Raw genomic sequence first — 21231 nt, 5'->3', positions numbered from 1 at the left:
ATGCAACGCTAAGGAAGCTCACTGACTACATCTAATACCCACGAAGAACAACTTGACCCATGACCTCATCAGTAAACGACAGACATGGCCGGCTGTGGGCTCCTCCGCTCCTTCTCTTCCAACTTCTTCACCGTTTTGCCTTCACTGACCCGCTCAGCTACTCTCTCCCCGCTGCGGCTGACAGCTAAACCTTCATATGGAAGAACAATAGCCACTTCTAGTCGACTAACAGCAGGTACTCCTCGTGTTTGATGTGTTTGTATTGCAGCATGTTAGCTATCGGTGGCTACTAGAGGGTCACGTTAACACGAGCGAGAGAGAGTAAAGGACACGACGCTGCTGCATGTCTCTGTTGTTTTAGTGTGGTTGTCATACTTAAACAAATTACTCCACAGAGGCTCCTTTGTGATCTGTTGTGTTTTCTTGCAGCACTTAAATTCACAGACAAGCACGAATGGATCCGAGTAGAAGACGACGGAGTTGGGACCGTCGGTATCAGCAAGTTTGCGCAGGTAAGTTTCCTGGCACATGCACACTACAGTAAATACTTTACCAATACCACCTTTGACCTTGCCTTTCTTTCTGCCACTTTGCAGGAGGCTCTGGGAGATGTAGTTTACTGTGGACTGCCAGAGGTGGGAACACAGCTGGCTCAGCAAGGTATGAAGAAGTTCAGGCTAACATTACAGTCAGGGAATGAAATTAGCACCTGCCACCTGCCAAATAACAGGGTACATGTTTGCTGTGGCAGGTACCATAGCAGACAGGTTTCCCTTATATTAAGAAATATTATTTTTAAAAAGCAATTCTAAAGCCTAAATTAAATATACAGTAGTCATGCATTAAAGGGACTATTTGTAACTTTGTACGCGCATAAATGTAGCGGGTCGTCACACATGCGCGCTCGCATATGCGCGTGTAGCCGCTGTACCCTCCTCCTCTGCCTGCTCGCCTTCACTCAGACAGCTCAGCTCGCTCCACCTCTAGACGTGAATGCGCGCTCACTCCACACTGCAGAAGAGTTAGTTTAGCTCTGAGAATATCTAGTGAATGCACAGGGGACGTTTGTGCAGAAATAACTGCTGCAGCTCCTCCAGACCAACAGAGGTTTCCCGTGTCTTGTGAAGTGACGGAGATTTACGTTGTCTTCTCGTTACCGACCGGGTGCCGGTGTCTCCTCTGCTCTCTCCGGCTGCGGGCGGAGAGAGCAGGGAGACACGCTGCAGAGCCCCGCTGCCTCAGCCTGCACTTAGGCAGGAAAAGCCAACACTAGGATCAGATATAAATCATGTTCATGGAGAGACCTTGGTCTGGTCAGCTAACATTACTGCCAAGCAGCTGAAATATAGAGTGATATTGTGGATTCAGCTGACTTGTGTCGCCTCACTGTTTTGAGTGATGCTCGTTCAGGTATATTGAGAGCGAGCATGCGCGAGCCCGACGCTGACTTTCGTTGATTTCACGGCCACAGGTGTCGCTGTTAACAAGCATTTCTGAAAGTTACAAATAGTCCCTTTAAGGTAACATGATATATTCCATTATTCTGCAGTCTGGTACCTCTGACTCGGTGTTTACAGTTTTAAAGTGTTCTACCTAGATTTCAGAAGTGGCAGACAAAAAAATTTGAATGGCCAGTAGAAATGTTCAATGACCTGCCACAGTGGCAGGTGAGGAAATAGGTTAATCTCAGATCCTGATTACAGTACACAGCTGTAGAGTACTAATACGAAGGAGTACATCCTGATCTCATCTTATTCCATGGCGGTGTGGAGAAAATTCAAACTGTTTTGTGAATTGACACTTGAAATTTTTGATTGCCTTAGTATTGTGTTAAAGTTAGTGATGGCGAGATGAAGCCTCATGAAGCTTTGAAGCTTTCCAGCAAATTGGTTCAGAAAAGAGTTCATTGCTCGAGGCTTCATGTGCACGAAACCACCTGGTGGCCAAAGAGTGTAAAACAGGCAGATATGATCTTAACCATGTGATAAGATAAGATAAGATATTCCTTTATTAGTCCAGCAGTGGGGAAATTTGCAGTGTACAGCAGCAAAGGGGATAGTGCAAAAAACAAGATGCAATAGCTAACACAGTAAAAAAAGAGCTAAACACAGTAACAAAATATGAACCATTTAAATAGAAGGAAGTATAAAAAATAGGAGCAGTATTGACAATAAACAAGACTAGAAAATTGCACAAGTGGAAAATGATATTGCACAGTGAGAATGAATGAATGACTGAATGAATGTAATTCCACCTGAAAATATCAGGTTTTGTCAGTTTTTGGTGTGTAAGTGTAAGTGCTCTACTGGGAGCAGTGCTGGTTGTGGTCTACTGGGACCACAGATCTGTGATATACTGTATTTTGCGCCAGTAAAGGCTGTTGGGAATGACTATAAACAATGAAAAATATATATATTACCATTTAATCAATTTATATCTATATAATATATAATGTATATTTTCTAGTAAGTATATTATGTGTACATAACATACATGTATAATACATTGTAATTGTTTTATTCATCTTAAGTGTATAAACCAATCCTTTGGTCAATAATTGTATTGTATTGTAGTGTGATATAATATAATAATGGTAGGAGGGGTAATATTAGTGTTCTGTGTCACTTCGGGTTAGTGGTATTGGTTGAACCAGTGAAGATCTGAAACACTTCATGAACCAGTCACGTGATATGGCCGGGCAGCGAGGCTTCGGACATCATCAATGACGTCATTGGTCTAAAACGATACACGCCTCGATACACGCATCGCGGAAAACTTCCTGGGTAACTCGACACACGCTCCGAAGCCTCGGCACAGCACGTAACATCACTAGTTAAAGTGTGAATGTTGTTTTATGAAGTTGTCTGGCTAGTGAGCAAAACAAACAATAATGCCACTATATTCTTGATCAACATGGTAATGATTGATTATCTGATTTTGTCAGTATCACCAAAGTCATTACTTTAAAGCCTAGACGACAGTAAGGTCGCTACGCTTGCTTATAATGCATAGACTTGAAAACTCAGTTTCCTGTATGAGCATCTTTTTTTTTTCTTCTGCCAGTTTGAAATCTAATCTTGTTTGAGTTCAACTCGAGGGCCTTAAAAATTACACTCAGGTTAAGTTTGGGTTATTTTGCCTGTTGGTTTAAGAGAATAAATCTGAAAAAAAAAAATGCTCAATATTTCTGTGTGCAGTTCTGAATTTGTATAGATGCACATCTTTAACACAACAGGCCTTACAAAGCATGCATATCTAAATAATATTAATCTAAATCAATGACTCTGCATTTTAAAGCAAACGTTACATAATTTTTCCCTCAGACACAGTTGTGTTGAGAAACAAGCATTTGCTCGGCTACTTTCCATCCAAAATCCACCTGTTTGCTGGCCAAACATCTATTGTAATCGTGCCACAAAACACCTACCTTAATTAAGGTCTACATAACTAAGCAATTCTGAGTAGTTGCCATTCTGAAATGACTAAACTTAGATTGTTGTGTTTATTGTTTGTAACATCTACTCTCACAGATGAGTTTGGAGCTCTGGAAAGTGTGAAGGCTGCCAGTGAGCTCTATTCCCCTTTGACTGGAGAAGTTGTAGAAGTCAATACACTACTGGCAGACAATCCTGGTCTGGTGAACAAATCTTGCTACAAAGATGGTAAGCACACACATACAAATACTATGTAGATATTTCTGTTATTTGAAGAAGGCATTGGAAAGTGAAAGAAGTCAAATATACTTAAGGCTAATGTGGGAGCTTAAACAGGAGCGAACTTGTAGGATAATGATTGACTATATTAACTCTGGAGTGTTAAGGTCATTTTTGAAGTTTGTACATTGACACCAGTCTTTGTTTACCTTCTAAAAACTATTACTGCAGTTATCTGGTGTATATCTAGCAAAGTAGTTGGTACACTGGGAAGACGTTTTATACCCAACTCAAGTTTTTTTTTTACAGATAAATGCTTTGTCTGTATCTTTAATAGGGTATGATTTAAAACATGAATACATATAAACTGATATATATATATAATTTTTTTACTGTTTTCAGTTTTACCAATCATAATAGTTCACAGTAATGGGCTGTGATGTTTTAAGAAAACTGCTCACTAGATTCATAATTTTTTTGGACAGTAGATGGCAGTAATGCAGCATAACATGGAAGGCAGCCACTGTAGGATTAAGAAGACTGTTTTGAAAATTGAAACCTTGTACAATCTATTGCAATCTATTTGTTTGAGTAAATGAACCTTTATAGCATATTTTGTATCTTTCAAGTGTGAACCATCTTTACTCTACACCTGATCCATACCAATCACTTTGTATGTTTTAGCCCATTCTCTATGTCGGAAGTACATTGTGTTTTTCCTACCCCCCCAACAGCGACTAGGTTTCCTTTCATTTACAAATATGACACTCCACTTAGGCTGCATTCACACCAGATCAGGCATTGCGGCGATTCGCCACAGGGTTGGGCCCTGGCCCAAGCAGGAAAAGTTAATAATTTAGTTCCGCTCCCTATTTAGATATAAACGGCTCATTCTAAGGTAACAAAAACACAATGCTTCTTATTATCAGGTGATTATACACTAAAGAAAACATACATATTAATATTCTATTCCATTTCTGCCAATAGATCCCCCTAATTTTTACACACTGGTCCTTTAAGTATGCAAAAACACTGATATGGTCCTTAACTCATAGCTTAACCTGATTTTAACCTATTCCATATAGGTTGGCTGATGAAGATGACCATCGGCAACCCTGCAGAGCTTGAAGCTCTAATGGACGAAGCAGCCTATGAGAGATACATCCGCTCCATTGAGGACTAACCTAACACCTCCTAATAAGTGCTATGCTCCCTCTCTCCTTTTCAAAACACCACTGGCAGGGAGATCCACAAGTTGTGCCTGTGTCAGCTACAACGCTATGCTTAGCGTCCACCAGTGGAGCTCAAGAGCTCCAGATTGCTGACCTGCCAGTGTTGTAGAGCTGTGAACATTAGGATTTCTTTATCTACTGTTAAAGACTGACTTTAGGGGACCTGTCAATCTGCACTGACTAAACATCCAATGTTAAGTTGTTGCATCCTCCAATCCTCCAACAGAAGAGACTGAGACTCAGTCAATAGAACAATTTACACACATTTCATTCAAAGGAAAACTTGAATTATTGTTGTAGGACTTTGTTAGACTTAAAAAAAGCACTTTGGTCTTTATGGTATTAATAATGTTGGTCTACACTGCATGTACGACAGCTAAACTGTAGATATGGGACCTGTAATTTAGAAAATAAACATTTCCTGAGACATTGTGCTTTCTTTCTTTTTTATTTCCCAAAGTTTAGACTTTATATTATAAAAGTGGGCAGTATTTTATAAATTGTTTGTCATGTAGTTTCACTCGTGACTAAACAACATATTTCGCATTGCAAAGGTATTGCACAGGTAGTATGCTTGACACTATGTCAGAGCATCATATAATATAAATGTACTGTATTTGCATGTTTATTTTATTTGCATCACTTGAAAACTGTTTCGACCAATCCACCTGTTATATCCACACACATACAGTATTTACACCCTGGAGAAATCACCTATTCTACAAATGTATATAAAAAGGTAGCCCTTGAACCAAAATTCAAACCAGCAGATTGTTGCCTGATACCACCTATGACTTGACTGAAGTATTTTAATACACACACTGTAAAACAGGCCTCTACTTAAAAATGATCTGCTGAGATTCACCAAATGCCCTATTTCCCCCACTTACAACTCAAACACTACAACATATATGTATATTTACAAGTAAGATACCTCAGATTTGTGTGTTAAAAAAGACAGACTGGGCCTTTATGAAAGGAAGCTGCATTGAAATCAAGTATAATGGCTGACCCGGATCAATCTTTTTCACCGAGGCTGGTATAATACCATTGCTAAATACTGAGATTATACTGAATACTCAATGTACAATATGTTTTGAATGAGCATTCTGCAACCCTCTTGCAAACTTTGTCTCAGTTGTCTGAAGACAAAGAAAATGCCCTCACTCTACCCACAGTGTAGAGTCCAGTGTACATTTTGTTCTTTCCTCAACAAAGACTTGTTCTGTAACCTTTCTCAATTGTGCATTTTACAGCTGGTAACTGTCAGTAAACTTTCAGTCTTGATCTCTGGGTCACCTGAGCGAGGAGACCGCCCCACCAGGTACTATAGAAAACCTGTCCTTGGCTGTTGGAGTTCGTCTGGCCCTGCCCCGAGGTGCAGGAGGCTGAGGGAGTCCCTCGAGTCTGCGATGATCACTCTCCAGCCTCTCCCTCCTCTGAACTCCCTCATGCATCACGCTGGCAGTAAAGTCTCTCTCATTGAAGAAGGCAATGGTCTCATCCCTCTTGCGGCTCACGTATCCTTTTAGAACAGCGTTGTAGGGATTTGAGGCGGCATCTGCGTCTGGATCTTCTAGCTGGTGTTTGAATTCCATGCGGGTGATAACGGGCAACAGGAACTGCTTCCCTTCTGTCACCACACCGCCATCGCTGTGTGATAAGTGCAGAGCCTCAGAGACCAGGCGTGGGGGCAGAGGCACCAAGTCACAGCCTGAGCGCTTGTCCACATACTGTCCAAACTCTTTCCGCACCAGAGCTACATCTTGCAGGGAACGACTCCTCCGCTCCTCCAGATCTGTAACTATTCTCTCAGGATATGTCTGGCCAAAGACCACACCTAAAGCAGTGAGGATAGCAAGGAAAGGAGATTTGTATGTTAAGGTGTGGAACTGTATACTGTAGGTAGCATGTTTCAAAACAAAAGAGTATTTTTTTTTGGACTGAGCATGATAACTTCCTCACCAGAACGTCGAAGCATGGACGCGGGACATTTCCAGGGTTTGTGAATGAGCTCATCAGGCAGATCTGCAAGTTCAGGACACCATTTCCTAACATAGCTGCCGTAGGGGTCGCAGGTCATTGCTGCATCGACGGGGTGCATGACAAAGTTCCAGTGATCCAGACCGCACATGCCCCCATTCTGCCACATCATAGCATCTATGGCAACATCTGCATCCACTAGGGTGTCCTAAACACATGCACATTTTGAATACAGTCAGTAAGTAGTACTTATTATCCTGTGGTGCTGCTATTTCGTGCCTGTATCATGCATGCATGTCTCACCTGGAACCAGCGATAGCCTTCTTGCCAGGGCAGATAGAGATATGCTATCAGAAAAGACGCCACCACATGTCTCATGTAGTTGTTCATCCAGCCTGTCAGCCACAGCTGCCTCATGGCTGCGTCCACCAGAGGGTAGCCTGTTCGCCCTCGCTGCCAGGCCTTCAGATGGCCACGATCACTGCTCCATCGCAGAGCCTGCGAATACCAGTGGATGAATAATGCTTTGAAATAAATGTAGTTCTTCATAGTGTCATATGGGCTTTTACTTACTGATGAAGGGTAGTTCAACTTTGCATATTTATTTATTTGCATTTATGAGTAACACTTGTGTCATCAAGATGTCTGTAGCAAATTCCTACCTTGTATGGAGGTCTGAGGGACTCCCAGGGGAGGTCAGGGAACAATGTCAGCTGCCAGTAAGCCAAATCTCTCCACGCCAGTTTGCGTTGGAACTTTGGGGATCGACAGCGTGCCCCTTTGGCATCCCACAACAGCCAGCGTGGGCTGAGCTGACCAAAGTGAAGGTAGGGAGACAGACAGCTGGTATTTGGGGCATCTGCCCTGCCTGACTCTTTTTCATATCGATACACACCTATAGGACACATGGAAAAATCATAAGATACTATTAGATGAATGACACACTTCCTCCAAACACAGCGTATGATGTTTACAATGTGCACTTACCATCATTCAGAAAGGCCTCTAGCCGTGCACATGCTCCTTCCTCACTGAAATCCCAGGACTCACGGATGTTCGCGGCCCAGTCAATCTGAATGTCAAAATGAACAAAGATAATATTGAGGACTTAATGATCTAATGTTAGTTGTATTTTGGGCTATAACTCGGCCCTACAGGACTGCTCTGCTGTGGTTACTGACCGTTGTGCCATCCTTCCTGCGGGGCATGCGTGCCAGGCCTAGTGTGTCCAAAGGGACACCCTGAGGCCAGTGGGCAGGAGTGGGGAGAGATACAGGAGAGTCCAGGGGGACCCCTAACGCAGACCCTGGGTTCTGTCTACAACAGCTCATGAAGTGAGACACCGAACCTATTCCTAAATCAAAAGAAGAAAACAGTTATTGCCAATCGGCTTGTATTACTGTACACATTTTAAGCTTTGATATTTACCACAAATATTTAAGCAAGCTCAGTACACTAAATTCATTTTGTTGTGACTAACCTCTGAGTCCCACACCCTCCGTGCTGACGGAGTAAGGGTCTCTGAGACAGTACGAGTGGAACATCTTGCAATCAACACCATCTTTCTGAAGGGCTGACACCACAACATCATCCCTCTCCTTCAGCCAGGGCTCATAGAGGGCGTTAGCCAAGACTGTTCTCGCCCCTGTCTCCTTTACCAGCTCCTTAAGGGTACGCAGAGAAGATCCATTTGCTTTGAGGAAAACGAGATGGCTGCTAATGCGCTCCAGAGATGAATAGAAACAAGACAAAGCTTGATGAAGCCAGTATTTACCTGTTAAAGAAAGAAATGACGTGATTAGACAACAAATGAATAAGCTTTAATTGTATATGAGACGTTATATGGCGAGCACAGCCACCACTAAAGACAGTGATGCATTGTGCTTTGACAAAGATCACTATTTCCTCTATGAACTTACAAGCTCCCCCCATAGCCACTGTGATCCCCGGTCCCTCCTCCTCCTCAGGGCTCCAGATGAAGACAGGGATGACCGGTGCACCAACCTCCAACGAGCCAGTGAGAGCAGGGTTGTCCCCAAGTCGCAAGTCCCTCCTGAACCACAGCAGAACCGGCGGCGATGCTGATGGAGAACAGGACAAACCTACAACCTGTTGGCCAGCGCCCTTACGCCGCTGTCGCCTGTTCTTAGAGCGTTTTGGTTTCTCTGATTGATTCAAATCTCCCTCATCCATGATTTGGTCACCTTGTTCTTCAACCATGTCTTGCTTGGGGAATGAGCCAGTTAGTCTGGAGACACACGCAGTCCGAGTTGTCCCTGGTGTCTCCTTTTTATGATTGTCAACATGTGTGCTTTTCTGAAGCTCAGTTTCTCGCGTTGTCCACATTGGGCTTGCCTTGGCCCAGGGTCCAGTTTGTGGTGTGTTGGTGTTTTTTCTCCTGCCAACTACATCTGCTAGCTGGGTGTGGCTGCTTCCCTGAAGCTTCGATACAGAGGTCAGTTGAACAAAGCTTCTCTGATTTGGTCCGTCTCCAAGCCGGGACTCTTGGCTGGGGGACAGCTGGTGATCTTTCATTTCCAGTAGAGAGAGAGACAATGCAAGTTCCAGCTCATCTTCTTCAGTCTACAATTTAATTAGAACAATCCATTATTATTATTGCTGTAGAAATGACAAATTTCACGTATGATATTGTTTTCACTTATTGAAGCTGATTAGACCTCTTCTCAGGACTGTGTGGGTGTGAACAGACAGCCTTGTTCCAACTGTGAGAGCAGAACAACTTACACCTTTACCATTTTACTAGGGTTAGTACTAATAATTAACGTACTAATACGTATTTATTTTATGGATGCACCGATCTGAATTTTACAGTCTCGATAGCGATACCTGGGCTTTGGGTATCGGCCGAAACGAGTGCCAATCCGATACCAGTATTTAATTAATATGCTGTATGCTTCACTGTGTGGAAGTGACTGGGATCAGGCAACAACAGGCTTGACTTAAATATTGCTTTCCTAACTTTGTTAAACAAAATGTAACAAATAAATACATAGATACAAATTTAGTGAATTGTTATTTGTTATTAAAATATTAAATCACACACCAAAAACTTGGCAAAACAAAATCTTCAAAATGAACAGGAATTACAATTCAAATGTAAACCTTTTTAATGCAGCAACAAATCAGTCAAAACTTAAACAGGAATTAAAATTCCAGTATATAATGTATATATTATATAAACATAGAAGTAAATTGAACAGATCGGCCCGATTGTCACCGATATCCTATCCAGCTATTTGAGTCTGTATCGGCCCCAGTATCCGATCCGGTATCTGTATCGGTGCATCCCTAATTTATTTATTTTGTTTGTTTTACTAATATTTAGCATTTATGACGATTAATTCTCATCAGAACTGATTAGTTCTGATGAGAAGCAGAGGTCTAATTAGCCTGAATAAGTGAAAACACCTGGCTGTGCAGGTGATTAGTGACATCAATCATTGGTATTTTTTTCTTTTTTCTTTTCAATTGATATGGTAAAAACACTGTCTGGTGGTAAGCTTGTGTTGTATTATTTTTATTTTTATTATCATTATTATTATTATTATTATTATTATTATTAGTAGTAGTAGTAGTAGTAGTAGCATAAGACATATAGGTGAAATGTGTATTTTTTTTCTTTTCCAATGATATTGTAAAAACACTGTCTGTTGGTAAGCTTGTGTTGTATTATTGTTATTATTATTATCATTATTATTATTATTATAATTATTATTGTTAGTAGTAGTAGTAGTAGCATAAGACATATAGGTGTTATGTGTATTCTCTTTTTCTTTTCTAATGATATTGTAAAAACACTGTCTGGTGGTAAACTTGCATTGTATTATTATTATTATTATTATTATTATTATTTTTATCATTATTGTTGCATAAAGCCTATATGTGGTATGTGGCTCAATTATATTATTGTAAATTATTGTATTATTGTAATATTATTGTATTATAATTATCATTATCATTATTATTGTTGTTGTTGTTACATTGGTCTACTAGTTAATGACTTTTAATGTATTTCTTACAGCATATTCTTGACTTTCACCTCATTGTATGGAGGTGTTTGTTCAGAGAAAGTCCAAATAAAGCCTCTCCTGAGGAGGAGCTGCTCCCAACACAGGTGCTAACCTCGAGCTCGCTTTACCGTTACCTGGCAACAGGGAGGAGCCAGGTAACGTTAGTCAGTAAAGGACTGACAGGTGAAGACATTATTAGCTTATTTAGCAAGTCAAGACTCAGCTATTCTTCTCGGGGAGCTGGTAGACGAAGAAAAAAGGGCTAAAAACTGCCAATGAAAGTGGCACTTTAATTTGCACATGTTGTTATCTATTACTGCTAAATATCACCATGGTAACTAGCTAACTAACGCTATCTAGTTACATAGCTAAACTAGTAGCCATGACAACTTCACTTCTTCGCTCACAAGTTTTTCTAATATGGAGTATTTTATCGTCTCATAGTGTTCAAAATTTAAATTGGTAAGTAAGACACAACACACCAACTTTATATACATATTACAAAAACATTGTTAAAGTTAGTTTCATAGGCTTTTTAAACACTTTTGGGACAAATATTCAATAACTTCAGTATTATGCAGTGTAGTACCACCAAAATCTCTCCACACATCAATGGTCTCTTCCTAATTATACTGATTAAGACATTTATAAAAGTGAAGTTATTGAATACTTCCCATTAAAAATTCACCAAAACTACAACACTTAGTTTGGAAAAATATGCTTTTGCATAATTTTGGTGAATTTATAATGGGAAAAATATTCAATAACTTCAGTAATGCACAGTGTAGTACCACCAAAATTACTTCACACATCAATGATCTCCTCATGGTTGTACTACGACATTTAGTTTGGAAAAATATGCTTTTGCATAATTTTGGTGAATTTTTAATGGGGAAAAGATTCAATAACTTCAGTATTATGCAATGTAGTACCAGCAAAATCTCTCCACACATCAATGGTCTCTTCCTAATTATACTTATTAAACTAATTAAGACATTTTGATGGCACTACACTTTCTAAAAGTGAAGTTATTGAATATTTTTCCTATTCAAAATTCACCAAAAAAGCATATTTTTTCCAACTAAATGTTGTAGTACAACCATGAGGAGATCATTGATGTGTGAAGTAATTTTGGTGGTACTACACTGTATAATACTGAAGTTATTGCATATTTGTCCCATTAAAAATTCAACAGAATTATGCAAAATTATATTTTTTCCAAACTAAGTGTTGTAGTACAACTATGAGGAGATCATTGATGTGTGAAGTAATTTTGGTGGTACTACACTGTATAATACTGAAGTTATTGAATATTTTTTCTCTTCTTCTTTTAAATATATTCTTTAATTAGTAACTTTGAACCCATTTCGTAACCCAGGTATTTTACTACACCTTGCTTATATTCAACAACCCACTTACCTTGGAGAAATATTCCTTGTAGATGGAGGTGAGGGTGGAGTGCAGGGAGCTGTTGGCCGAGGACAGGGGCTGGATGAGGGGCAGGAACTGTGAGCGGGTGTCCTGGTGCCCCAGAGCAGACACACACATGGCAAAAAAAACCTCTGGATCCTCTCGACCCATCAGTACTTCCCTTAACATCTTCCTCACCAAGGCTTTACCATCTTCAGCTGCAGCTGCTGAAGGAGGCATCTTCAAATGTGAGGTAACAATAAGCTATAAAACTGCTGTGAATATAATTATAAATCTAGTTTAAACTCAAGCACATGATGAGCTCCATGTCCTGCACCTACTACTCCTCAGTATACCAGTTACCAAACAGCTGATTTTGAGTTACACAAGCCATGTGTTAGTGTTTTGTAACCTGCAAAGCTAAAGGGTTGTAATGGGTTAATATAGCCAGTAGAGGGTGTACCAGTCTAATAAATAAGAGCTGTGCAGGGAGGATAGTGAAACCCATGGGTGCCTGGCTGTTTTTCACAGCATCTGAGTAACAGTTGGGATTCCCTGTTTACATTTTTGATATTAGGATAGAGGGATATAGGTAAGATAAAAGATACAGGAATTTTGTCATAGGTTTCTCTCTCTCCGTCTCTCTGTTTCATCTACAGTGTAATCATGTAATCATTCCTCTAGGAAATGATACAACTCAAATTTGTCATGACAAGGGCCCACACAAGCTAACTCCAATCTAATAAGAGATCTTTGGTTCAATTTGAATTGATGTAAAAATAAAGTGGGAGGGGGGCATCTCCCTTAAAACAATCATTCTATCATTTTTGCATAGCCTTCATCTTGACAGGAATGTGGTCCTTTTCAAGTGCCACCCTGTGATGTGAGTCTGGAAAACAAAGCCAGGAGACAATGTACCCAGCGGTGAATTTTTAATCATGGTCTGTATTCAAGCTGTAGAGGGGTTGCTAAGTAATTGATTTTTTTAATGAGACCATGCATAAGCTTTTAAATGTACGCAGCAGGGAACAATAATATGTGACACTTGTGGACCAAACTCTGAAATGCTTTGTATAGTTGATAAGCTCCCTTTAAAATACTGTATTGCTGAATTTACTCAGTCTTATTTTGTTCATGTTCTCAAGTGTTCATCTAAAATATGACTATCGGCTTCATGTACAAGTCAAGGACATACAGTCTCAATTATTCAGGCTTTTATCAGAGAAGAAGTCAAAGTGAAGGGAAGATGTGTTGAGAGTTGTGGTATGTGGCGAGAGCAAGACAGAAAGAGAGGGAGAGAGAGAAAGAGATTGAGAGAGAGAGAGAATCAATAGTGTTTAGACAGAGAAGTGGAGTCTAAGTGTGTGATCAATAGAGAGCAGAGAGGAGAGATTAGCTGCTTTTCTCTCTCAAACTAACACTGACAAATTGGTGAATTGGTGTATCGGCCCTTGGGCTAAACGGATTGACCTGCTGTTTCCATGTTCTACCGTGTACTGTCAATAAAGATCTGTGTTCATTGTGGCTCTCAATGAAGAGAGTGAATGAAGCACCGGAAAAGAGAAAATGGGAAAGGATGTAAGGGAAATGGAGTAAAATACAGCTCAGGTGCTCAAGTAGCCTCGATCCTCACAAAATGTCCACACCTTTGTCTCATTAACGTACGTGCACTCACATGTGCATCCTCGTGCACACTGTTATAAAACCATAATAACGTCTCCAGGAAAATTAATGGAAAGACAGATTAAAAACTAAGTGAGGAGAAACGGGCCACTGGTGTAGCTATTTGCAACTCATAAATCATTCTGACACACCCACGCGCGTGTAGACACATGCATACACACACACACACGTACACACACACACGTACTGTAATTAACCACAGGCTATTTACTCTCTCCTGCTGTAAATTAGACATGCAGACACAGTTATTACATTAGGGGGATCTGCCATGCAGAATACTAACAGGAGGAGGAGGGGACACTGGTACACCCAACAAACCGCTCTTACAAACATAAACACACACACATACACGTACACAAGAAAGAGGGTATGGAAGAATCATAGACTGACGGGAGTGAAAATGAAGCTGCAGCACAGAGAATAGGGGCCCCCAGCTCTTTGTTCCCTGCTGCATTTCATTATCTGAAACGCCAGCCAACACACACGACACACACACACAACGCACCTCCCCCTTCCCTAAAGCTGTCTGCCTCCACTCCATGCACACAGCACAAAAAGAGAGGAAAATAGAGATACTGCGTCAGTGCCATTCACTGGCATCTGAACTCGGTCATGACAAGCATGTCTGCATGGTCATCCTGAGCAGATCAGCCCGTCCAGAAGCTGCTCTGAGTTGAACACTTCCCCTTCAACCTGCGCTGGCAGAAAGCGCTTCCCCATATATTCTATTTTAAGCAGAACAATAGGAGATAAGGACTTGATTAAAGCAAGTATTGATACCCTGTCTTGGGTAGCTTGTCTCCATTTAGTTCATTTGAAGTTTTTTTCCCTGGCAGTCCACCTCCCTCTGTTTGTGTGTGTGTCCTCTGGTTCCCCCTACCTCCCTCACCCCTCTCTGTCCCTCGGTTTTCCCACGGTGATCGATAGCTCATTACAATCATTGACTGCGGCTCATCAGCACCTGTTAAGGTCTGGAGAGACAGAGAGAAGGTGCATGAGCGTCTGAGAGGGTGTATTGCGTGATGCCAGCCTATTGATAAATAGAAAAGATTGGTCTGGAATGAGTCAGAGGTGAAGTTTGACATTTGAATGGTTGTTTTTTGATTCACATTCATTGCTGCGGGTGTCTAGTTTGTCGCCGCTTTATGGTCCGTGGTCTTGGAAAACATCTTATTATGCAACTCACGTGGGTACCATGGTTTGTTGCTATGGTGATTGCCAAGGGAGCCAGAGTATTATAGGTGTTTATCCTAGACAGGAGCAAGGCTACTCACTGTCTATCAGGACAAGCTTCAATTTACCACACAGTTTGGACCACACATCAAGATCAACACAGTCACAGAGGGACAAAGAGAAAAAGCAGCATACAACACAGTCTAGCGTGGATGTGATTTAGTGGTTTGATTATTCAGTATTCATATTCCTGGAACAAAGACCTTGTTCAAACACTCAGTTGTTGGTTTAATGCGTCACTGCAGGGTTTGTTTTTGGAGAGGACAGGCTGTGAGCAGAAAGAAGCAAACAGAGAGACTCTGAGAGACTATTAGAAACTACAAACCATGGTTAAAGGCAAGGAAAATGTGTACAAAAATGAAAATAAAAGAGACAATAGTGAGAAGTCCCCCATGGATTCATTCACAGGATGTGGTCTAAGAAAAGAGGAAAATTGGCGTAAGAGTGTTAAGTTTTAGGGAAAGGAGATATAAATAGACTGAATACAATGGAGGGCTGAAAAGAGAACAAGTCTCTCAGCCTATGCATAAATTACACACATCATTTACATATTCATTATGTTTTGTGTACTAATGAGAGTATTTGCTTAATGGCTCCACCACCACTGGCAGCTTTTGTTCGACACAAGAGATTTTAAAGAGGAGAAAAAAGACAACGGACCAAGGGTCATCTTAAAAAAAGTGGGTGAGGTCAATGGTACACAATCGATTTTAGTGGTAATCGGATCAATTTTATTGATGTATAGTGAATGTGTGAACAAGCACAACCTGCGCGAGGCTCTTACAGATGTAATGAGAAGCACACATGATGGGGGTTGGTAAAAGTTAATTAAAACAACACAAGCTTTATCCAAACTCAGGGCTCTCTCCGTCTTTCTCCTCTGGTCTCGGTGGAATAAGTAACTGCTGCTGTAATTACCTACAGGGCAGTCACTCAGAGCATTCCTTCAGGTGCCAAAAAAGTCTCCCAAATGACAACAAAGATCGCCGATTTGCGGCGCGCATTTAAGAAATTAAAAGTTGTATATGTGTCAATTAACTAATGTTGTGTAAATATACAAACGCAGCATTTCATACACACAGAGAGGGTAAATGATTCAGAAAGTGGATGAATGAAATGAGGGGAAGAGAGAGGGATGGAAATGTAGAGACAGGGGGAAGGGCAACGGAGGGATGAGCTACAAATGAGAGCGATGGCGGTGGCAGGTTGGCACAGTGCCATCCAGTCAGGGCTTGAGCGGGGGCGGGCATGGGCATGGGCGAAGGCGCGGGGAGAATAAGAATGGAAGAGGAAGAGAAACAGACCTCCATACTGCTACCATGGTGCCACCTTGGCACAGGCACAATGGGGCGCAACGAACAGCAAAGCGGGCAGAGGAAAGGAAGATATAGAAAATATCAGAGGACAGCAGAGCATAGAAGTGAGCAAGATGCCAGCAGACACAGGATGACTCAGATGTAGCTGGACGAAGGGAAGCAGAGAAGGATGTTGAGGAGAGAAATGGATGATACTATGAAACCGTAAGGTGAAACTCGCTGATGACCGTTGATCTTACGAAGAAAAAGTCGGCGGAAAATCCTGCATTCCATTCATTTTTAAAATTTTCTTTCTCTCCATGCCAGCCAATGCGTGCCAGCCAACGGGCACCATGCCAGCCTGCAGTCGTGGCATACCCGGAGCGATCAAAGCGGTTGGCGGAGAACTGTCTTAGTCAAAGACAAGGGGACTCACCTCTGAGGATTTGCTGCTAATCGCCGTTTGTTTGCTTGGACAAAGCCAAGAAGAGGTGCCCGGGCAACGGTTGCCAGCGATTCTGTGATGGCATCTTTTCAGGGCGGCAAGGGCACGGGGAGAAAGATGGCACGCTGCCAAGCCAACATAACACACAAATTTGCAAACAGAAACCTCCATACGGCGAGCAGAAGATTTCGGATGCCTTAAATGTTTTGACGATGGCATCCCCTCAAGGGAGAGACCAGGAGCAGAGATGGCACCATGCCAAACGCAAACAGGGAGGCATTCACGGGCGCCACCAGAAGCTGCACAAAAGCGTAGTAAATGCGGACACAAAATAGTAGCAGAAGGTCTGAACCAGAGCCAAATGCAACTATGGTAGGAGTATGGGACAAAAACTATTTCCTCGATGCCAACCCTGCTCAGTGCCAACTGCTGCACTGGAAGGAAACTGCTGCCCATTTCAAAGACCTAGAAGGGATTGTACCATTCCATTATGAAGAGGAAGAGTATGTGGAAGAAGAGGAATAATGAGCAAGATGAATAAAGGATATAAAAGAAGAAAAAAATGGGAATTTTGTGCTTAACGAAGAACAGTGGGAGTGGGTGGACAAGGATGATGAAGAGCCTCTTTCCTGCACATGCACACCTGGGACATTCTTAAAGGGATATCCCCTCACACTGCTGTGTGTGTTAAAGGGAGGGATGTGTTGGCATCATCTCCAGGGTGTCAAGCTGTGTTTCTCTATTGCCAGTCAGGGAGGGTGCTGCAGTCGTCAGGGGCGGGCAACTGTCTGGGCATCTCATCTGCAGCTAATTAACAGCCACACACTAATTCTAACAGCCGATCATAATTAGCGATTTAATCGCTCGTCAACGCTTTACTCCCCCCTTAAATTGTGCCTCCTATTTGGACACGTGCGGATAAGCTAAGGAACGCCGGAACCCCCCTCCCCTTCTCTTCGTCCTTCTTTCCTTCATCCTTGGCGCCAGACTCCAGTGGGATCTTAATTAAGCCTGGGCTTCATTATGCAAATGGAGTACAATAAACGACAGCAGAGGTGGAGCTGGATCCAGACTGAAACGGAACGGTGGGAGGGGAGCATTGGAAGTGGAAAATGAAGAGATGTGGAAGGTTACCAAAATTGTCTATATGATGTTACTGCGTTACAATAATTGCATATTGTTGTAACATATATGTCTTCGGGTGCACCACTACCACATGTGGTGTGAGAACCAACATTTCTCGCTCTGAGGCTCCATCTCTGTTGTCATTGGAAAAACTTCTCTGAAATAACACTGGATACGCAGAATGTCATCTCTCACAAAGCAAATTCATAAGGGAATGGTGACAATGAACCCCTTAATATCACCAGTCGGCCGTTGTCGTGGATACGAAGAAAGATGGTAGAGATAGCAAGAGAGAAAGGAGGCAGACAGAAACACTGACAGTGGCAGCAGCATGGCAGCTAATGTCATCTCAGTTTAATCATCGCATGGGATCATGGGGTTCATGAAAATTCATTTGCATATCATTAAATGGAGAGAGGTTATTTGGTGCAGGCAGCCAAAATGGGATTGGATAAAGCAAGAAAAAAAAAAGAGGCAAATGGAGGGGCTCGTTATTAAACAGCAATGTTTTATAGTCCGCCAGCCGATTCATTTAATTTGGGCGTAATTAAAATGTGTCAGACTCAATCAATCATTCCAACAGGGATACTATCAATGTTTCAGTCTGAAAAAAGACTAATCAGTGGATATGCGGTCGGACATTTTCCAATAACAGTTTAAGTGCTTTAGTCTACTGTGAACTTGACCCATCCACTCTTTTTTCTAATTTATCTGAAGGAGTGTATCAAAACATCCATTGTGACTTCTCTGTATTGTGTCAAGACATGTCTGACAGGTGGCGGTGCCACCTCGTGTTAGTCAATAAGAGGATAGCTCACACTGTCTTTTTGACCTTAGTAGTAAGCTGTCAGTGGTGTGTATGCATGTGCATGCATATGTGCATTTCTCATTTGCATAAGTGATGTAATTAGACCGCCCTTTCACATGCAGATCAGTTTGACAACATGGCAATCACTCCAACACACACATACAGCCATACACACATACACACACAAACACACGCGACAGCACACGCTTACTGCCGTGACCACCCCCATATCATGGGGAGTCTGTTGTCTGTGAGCAGAGAGTGTAAAGATTAACATAATCCAGCTAATAAGTGTGAGTAATATTCACACAGTGACGCGTGGCGTAGACACTGTCCTGCTGATGCGTATTTGTATCTCATTATAGATGTAAAGTACTGAAGGGGGGACGACAGGGGGGCTGCAAGTGTGCATGGGGGATGGTGAGGGGGGTCACAAAAAAAGTGTGGGTCTGAATGTAGGGACACCCAAGAATGACAATAAACAGCAGTATTTTTATAAAGCTGTACTATCCACCCTTACTATAGTCTACAGAGTGCAGATATAATATAAAAAAGATTACACAGTACCTCATAACTAGGATGCTGGAGATCAGTATAGGAAGTGTTTCCACAAAATCAGAAAGACAATTTCACTTATTTTTCTGCTTGTTTGCAGTACTAAGAAAGCACAGAGTGTCAGTTTTTGCAGCAGAATGTAGGAATTATAAATAGAGTGTATTTGCGCTTGCAGGCTAGCTCTGCCACATGATTGATTAGGATGGTGTGACGACCATTAAAAAGTCATTTAAAAGATGGATAGGGACCACATTTCCAAATAAAAACCACTTTATACCTGATGAAGTGCTGAACAAACTCTCCTTCAAAGACATTTACTGATTACTCTCGCTGTGTGAGTGAGTGTAATGTGGGAAGCACCCGTGTACTCTGTGTAGCTCTGCATCAGCTGTAGAAGATACCAAAACAATCTCCAGGACACAGTCGTGCAGTGGGTGGTGATGTTCACATTTTTACAACTAAAATTAGATTTCTTTTTTTTTTTTTTAATTAAAAGAAGCAGCATGATTATTCATTTGGACATAGATGTAATCTATCTGCATACACACAACGTCACACACAAACAGGCCGACGCACTGATTGAAATGTATCTGATAGCACAGTGTCGCCTCGACTGAAGCCTTATCCAAAGAAGCAGAGCTGTGTCTAAATGTGCGAATGTATTTCAGCTCTGTCTCTTTAACTCGGGGCTCCACTACGGCAGCATGCTTTGGGATTCATGCATAAACATGAGCTGGCCTTTCAGCTCTCTCCTCACATAACCAATCTAAATCTAAATGAGCCCCCACTACTGATACACCAGCAGGCAATGACATTACACCCCCCCAGCCCCAGCCCAATCCCCTACTCTACCCTACTACCCCCAGCGACACATATACACCAGCAGGCAATAATTTCACGCCATCCCTCAAAGCCCCCCCTCAAAGCCCCCCTCCACCTCCTCTGCACACACACTCGTACCCCTTTTTGCCGCAACCCCAACAGCTGCACAGTACTCATTTGATTAAGAGGGGGAGGACAGGGAGAAGGAGAAATGGTGGGGGATCACTTTATCAGGATGACTTTCTAAGATGGCTATCATCAGCTACGAAGCGATCTCAGGCCCTCTTCTGTATTTACTTTGCTATTGCTCTCCCCATGTCTGCTTCCTGCAACTCCCAATCACAAATATGTTTCCGCCGTTGTCGCATTCGTGTGTAATGGTTAAATGAATGGCTTGCTGCAAGAGAACAAGGTGCAGATACCAGTTTGTGCTTCAACGACACATTCTTGTATTGTAGTTTTTCCTCTCTGGCAAGTTGTCTCATCAACCGCTGGAAAGTTTTACACAAAAAAAGAACAAAACAATAAAATCTGCTTTACCAACCTACGCTGTGGTCTTTGAAATGTTGCATATGAAAATCTGCATGTCCTAAATGTGCTGTAGTGTGCAATTTTACTCCCCTCTCTCCAGAGTCGTAAAACACATTATCATCAGCAGCAGCAGCAGAAGCAGCAGTGTAATTCATCCGAGGTCGTTAATATTCATCATATCATTTAGTCACAAAGGAAACTCATCTGGCTGAATGTCACAGATGTAATTAATGAAGTGACCCCAGAGGTCATGGCTCCATTCACCAAACGCCTTCCACGCACTGCTGTGTTACATACACACACACACACACACACAAACACACACGGTTGCACATCAAAAGCCTTCCAGCCAGACACACACCACCACCGAACATACAACCTGGAATATGAAACACGCATAACAGGCAGACACCCTCGCATACCAC

General features: G+C 41.9%; 2 protein-coding genes and 2 long non-coding RNA genes across 4 annotated transcripts in view; 3 read left to right on the top strand and 1 right to left on the bottom strand.

Moving 5' to 3' along the window:
* Positions 1 to 49: 49 nt before the first annotated feature.
* gcsha (glycine cleavage system protein H (aminomethyl carrier), a) lies at positions 50 to 5314 on the top strand. Its single transcript, XM_074633170.1, has 5 exons — positions 50 to 235; positions 430 to 512; positions 597 to 660; positions 3531 to 3662; positions 4739 to 5314. The coding sequence occupies exons 1-5, from the start codon at positions 85 to 87 to the stop codon at positions 4834 to 4836; spliced, it is 528 nt and encodes a 175-aa protein (XP_074489271.1). The 5' UTR covers positions 50 to 84; the 3' UTR covers positions 4837 to 5314.
* A 4-nt stretch (positions 5315 to 5318) lies between these two features.
* Positions 5319 to 12731, bottom strand: LOC141766343 (deoxyribodipyrimidine photo-lyase). Its single transcript, XM_074633143.1, has 9 exons — positions 12319 to 12731; positions 8788 to 9451; positions 8349 to 8642; positions 8050 to 8222; positions 7856 to 7940; positions 7531 to 7763; positions 7172 to 7366; positions 6851 to 7076; positions 5319 to 6725 (listed from the first exon to the last, which is right to left on the bottom strand). The coding sequence occupies exons 1-9, from the start codon at positions 12547 to 12549 to the stop codon at positions 6181 to 6183; spliced, it is 2646 nt and encodes an 881-aa protein (XP_074489244.1). The 5' UTR covers positions 12550 to 12731; the 3' UTR covers positions 5319 to 6180.
* LOC141766366 (uncharacterized) overlaps positions 10946 to 21231 on the top strand; it is a 33252-nt gene continuing 22966 nt past the window's right edge. Inside the window, exons 1-2 of the long non-coding RNA XR_012593621.1 lie at positions 10946 to 11361; positions 12341 to 12562. This is a non-coding gene — a long non-coding RNA (uncharacterized LOC141766366). The remainder of the gene's footprint in view (positions 11362 to 12340; positions 12563 to 21231) is intronic.
* LOC141766368 (uncharacterized) lies at positions 16302 to 20818 on the top strand. The gene is made up of 2 exons (XR_012593622.1): positions 16302 to 16745; positions 16848 to 20818. It is a non-coding gene; the product is annotated as an uncharacterized LOC141766368 (long non-coding RNA).

Source organism: Sebastes fasciatus, chromosome 4 (genome assembly GCF_043250625.1).
Source record: "Sebastes fasciatus isolate fSebFas1 chromosome 4, fSebFas1.pri, whole genome shotgun sequence".
Classification (NCBI taxonomy): Eukaryota; Metazoa; Chordata; class Actinopteri; order Perciformes; family Sebastidae; genus Sebastes; species Sebastes fasciatus.
The sequence above is the reverse complement of the archived record's forward strand: the minus strand, read 5'-3'. Positions and strand labels throughout refer to the sequence as shown.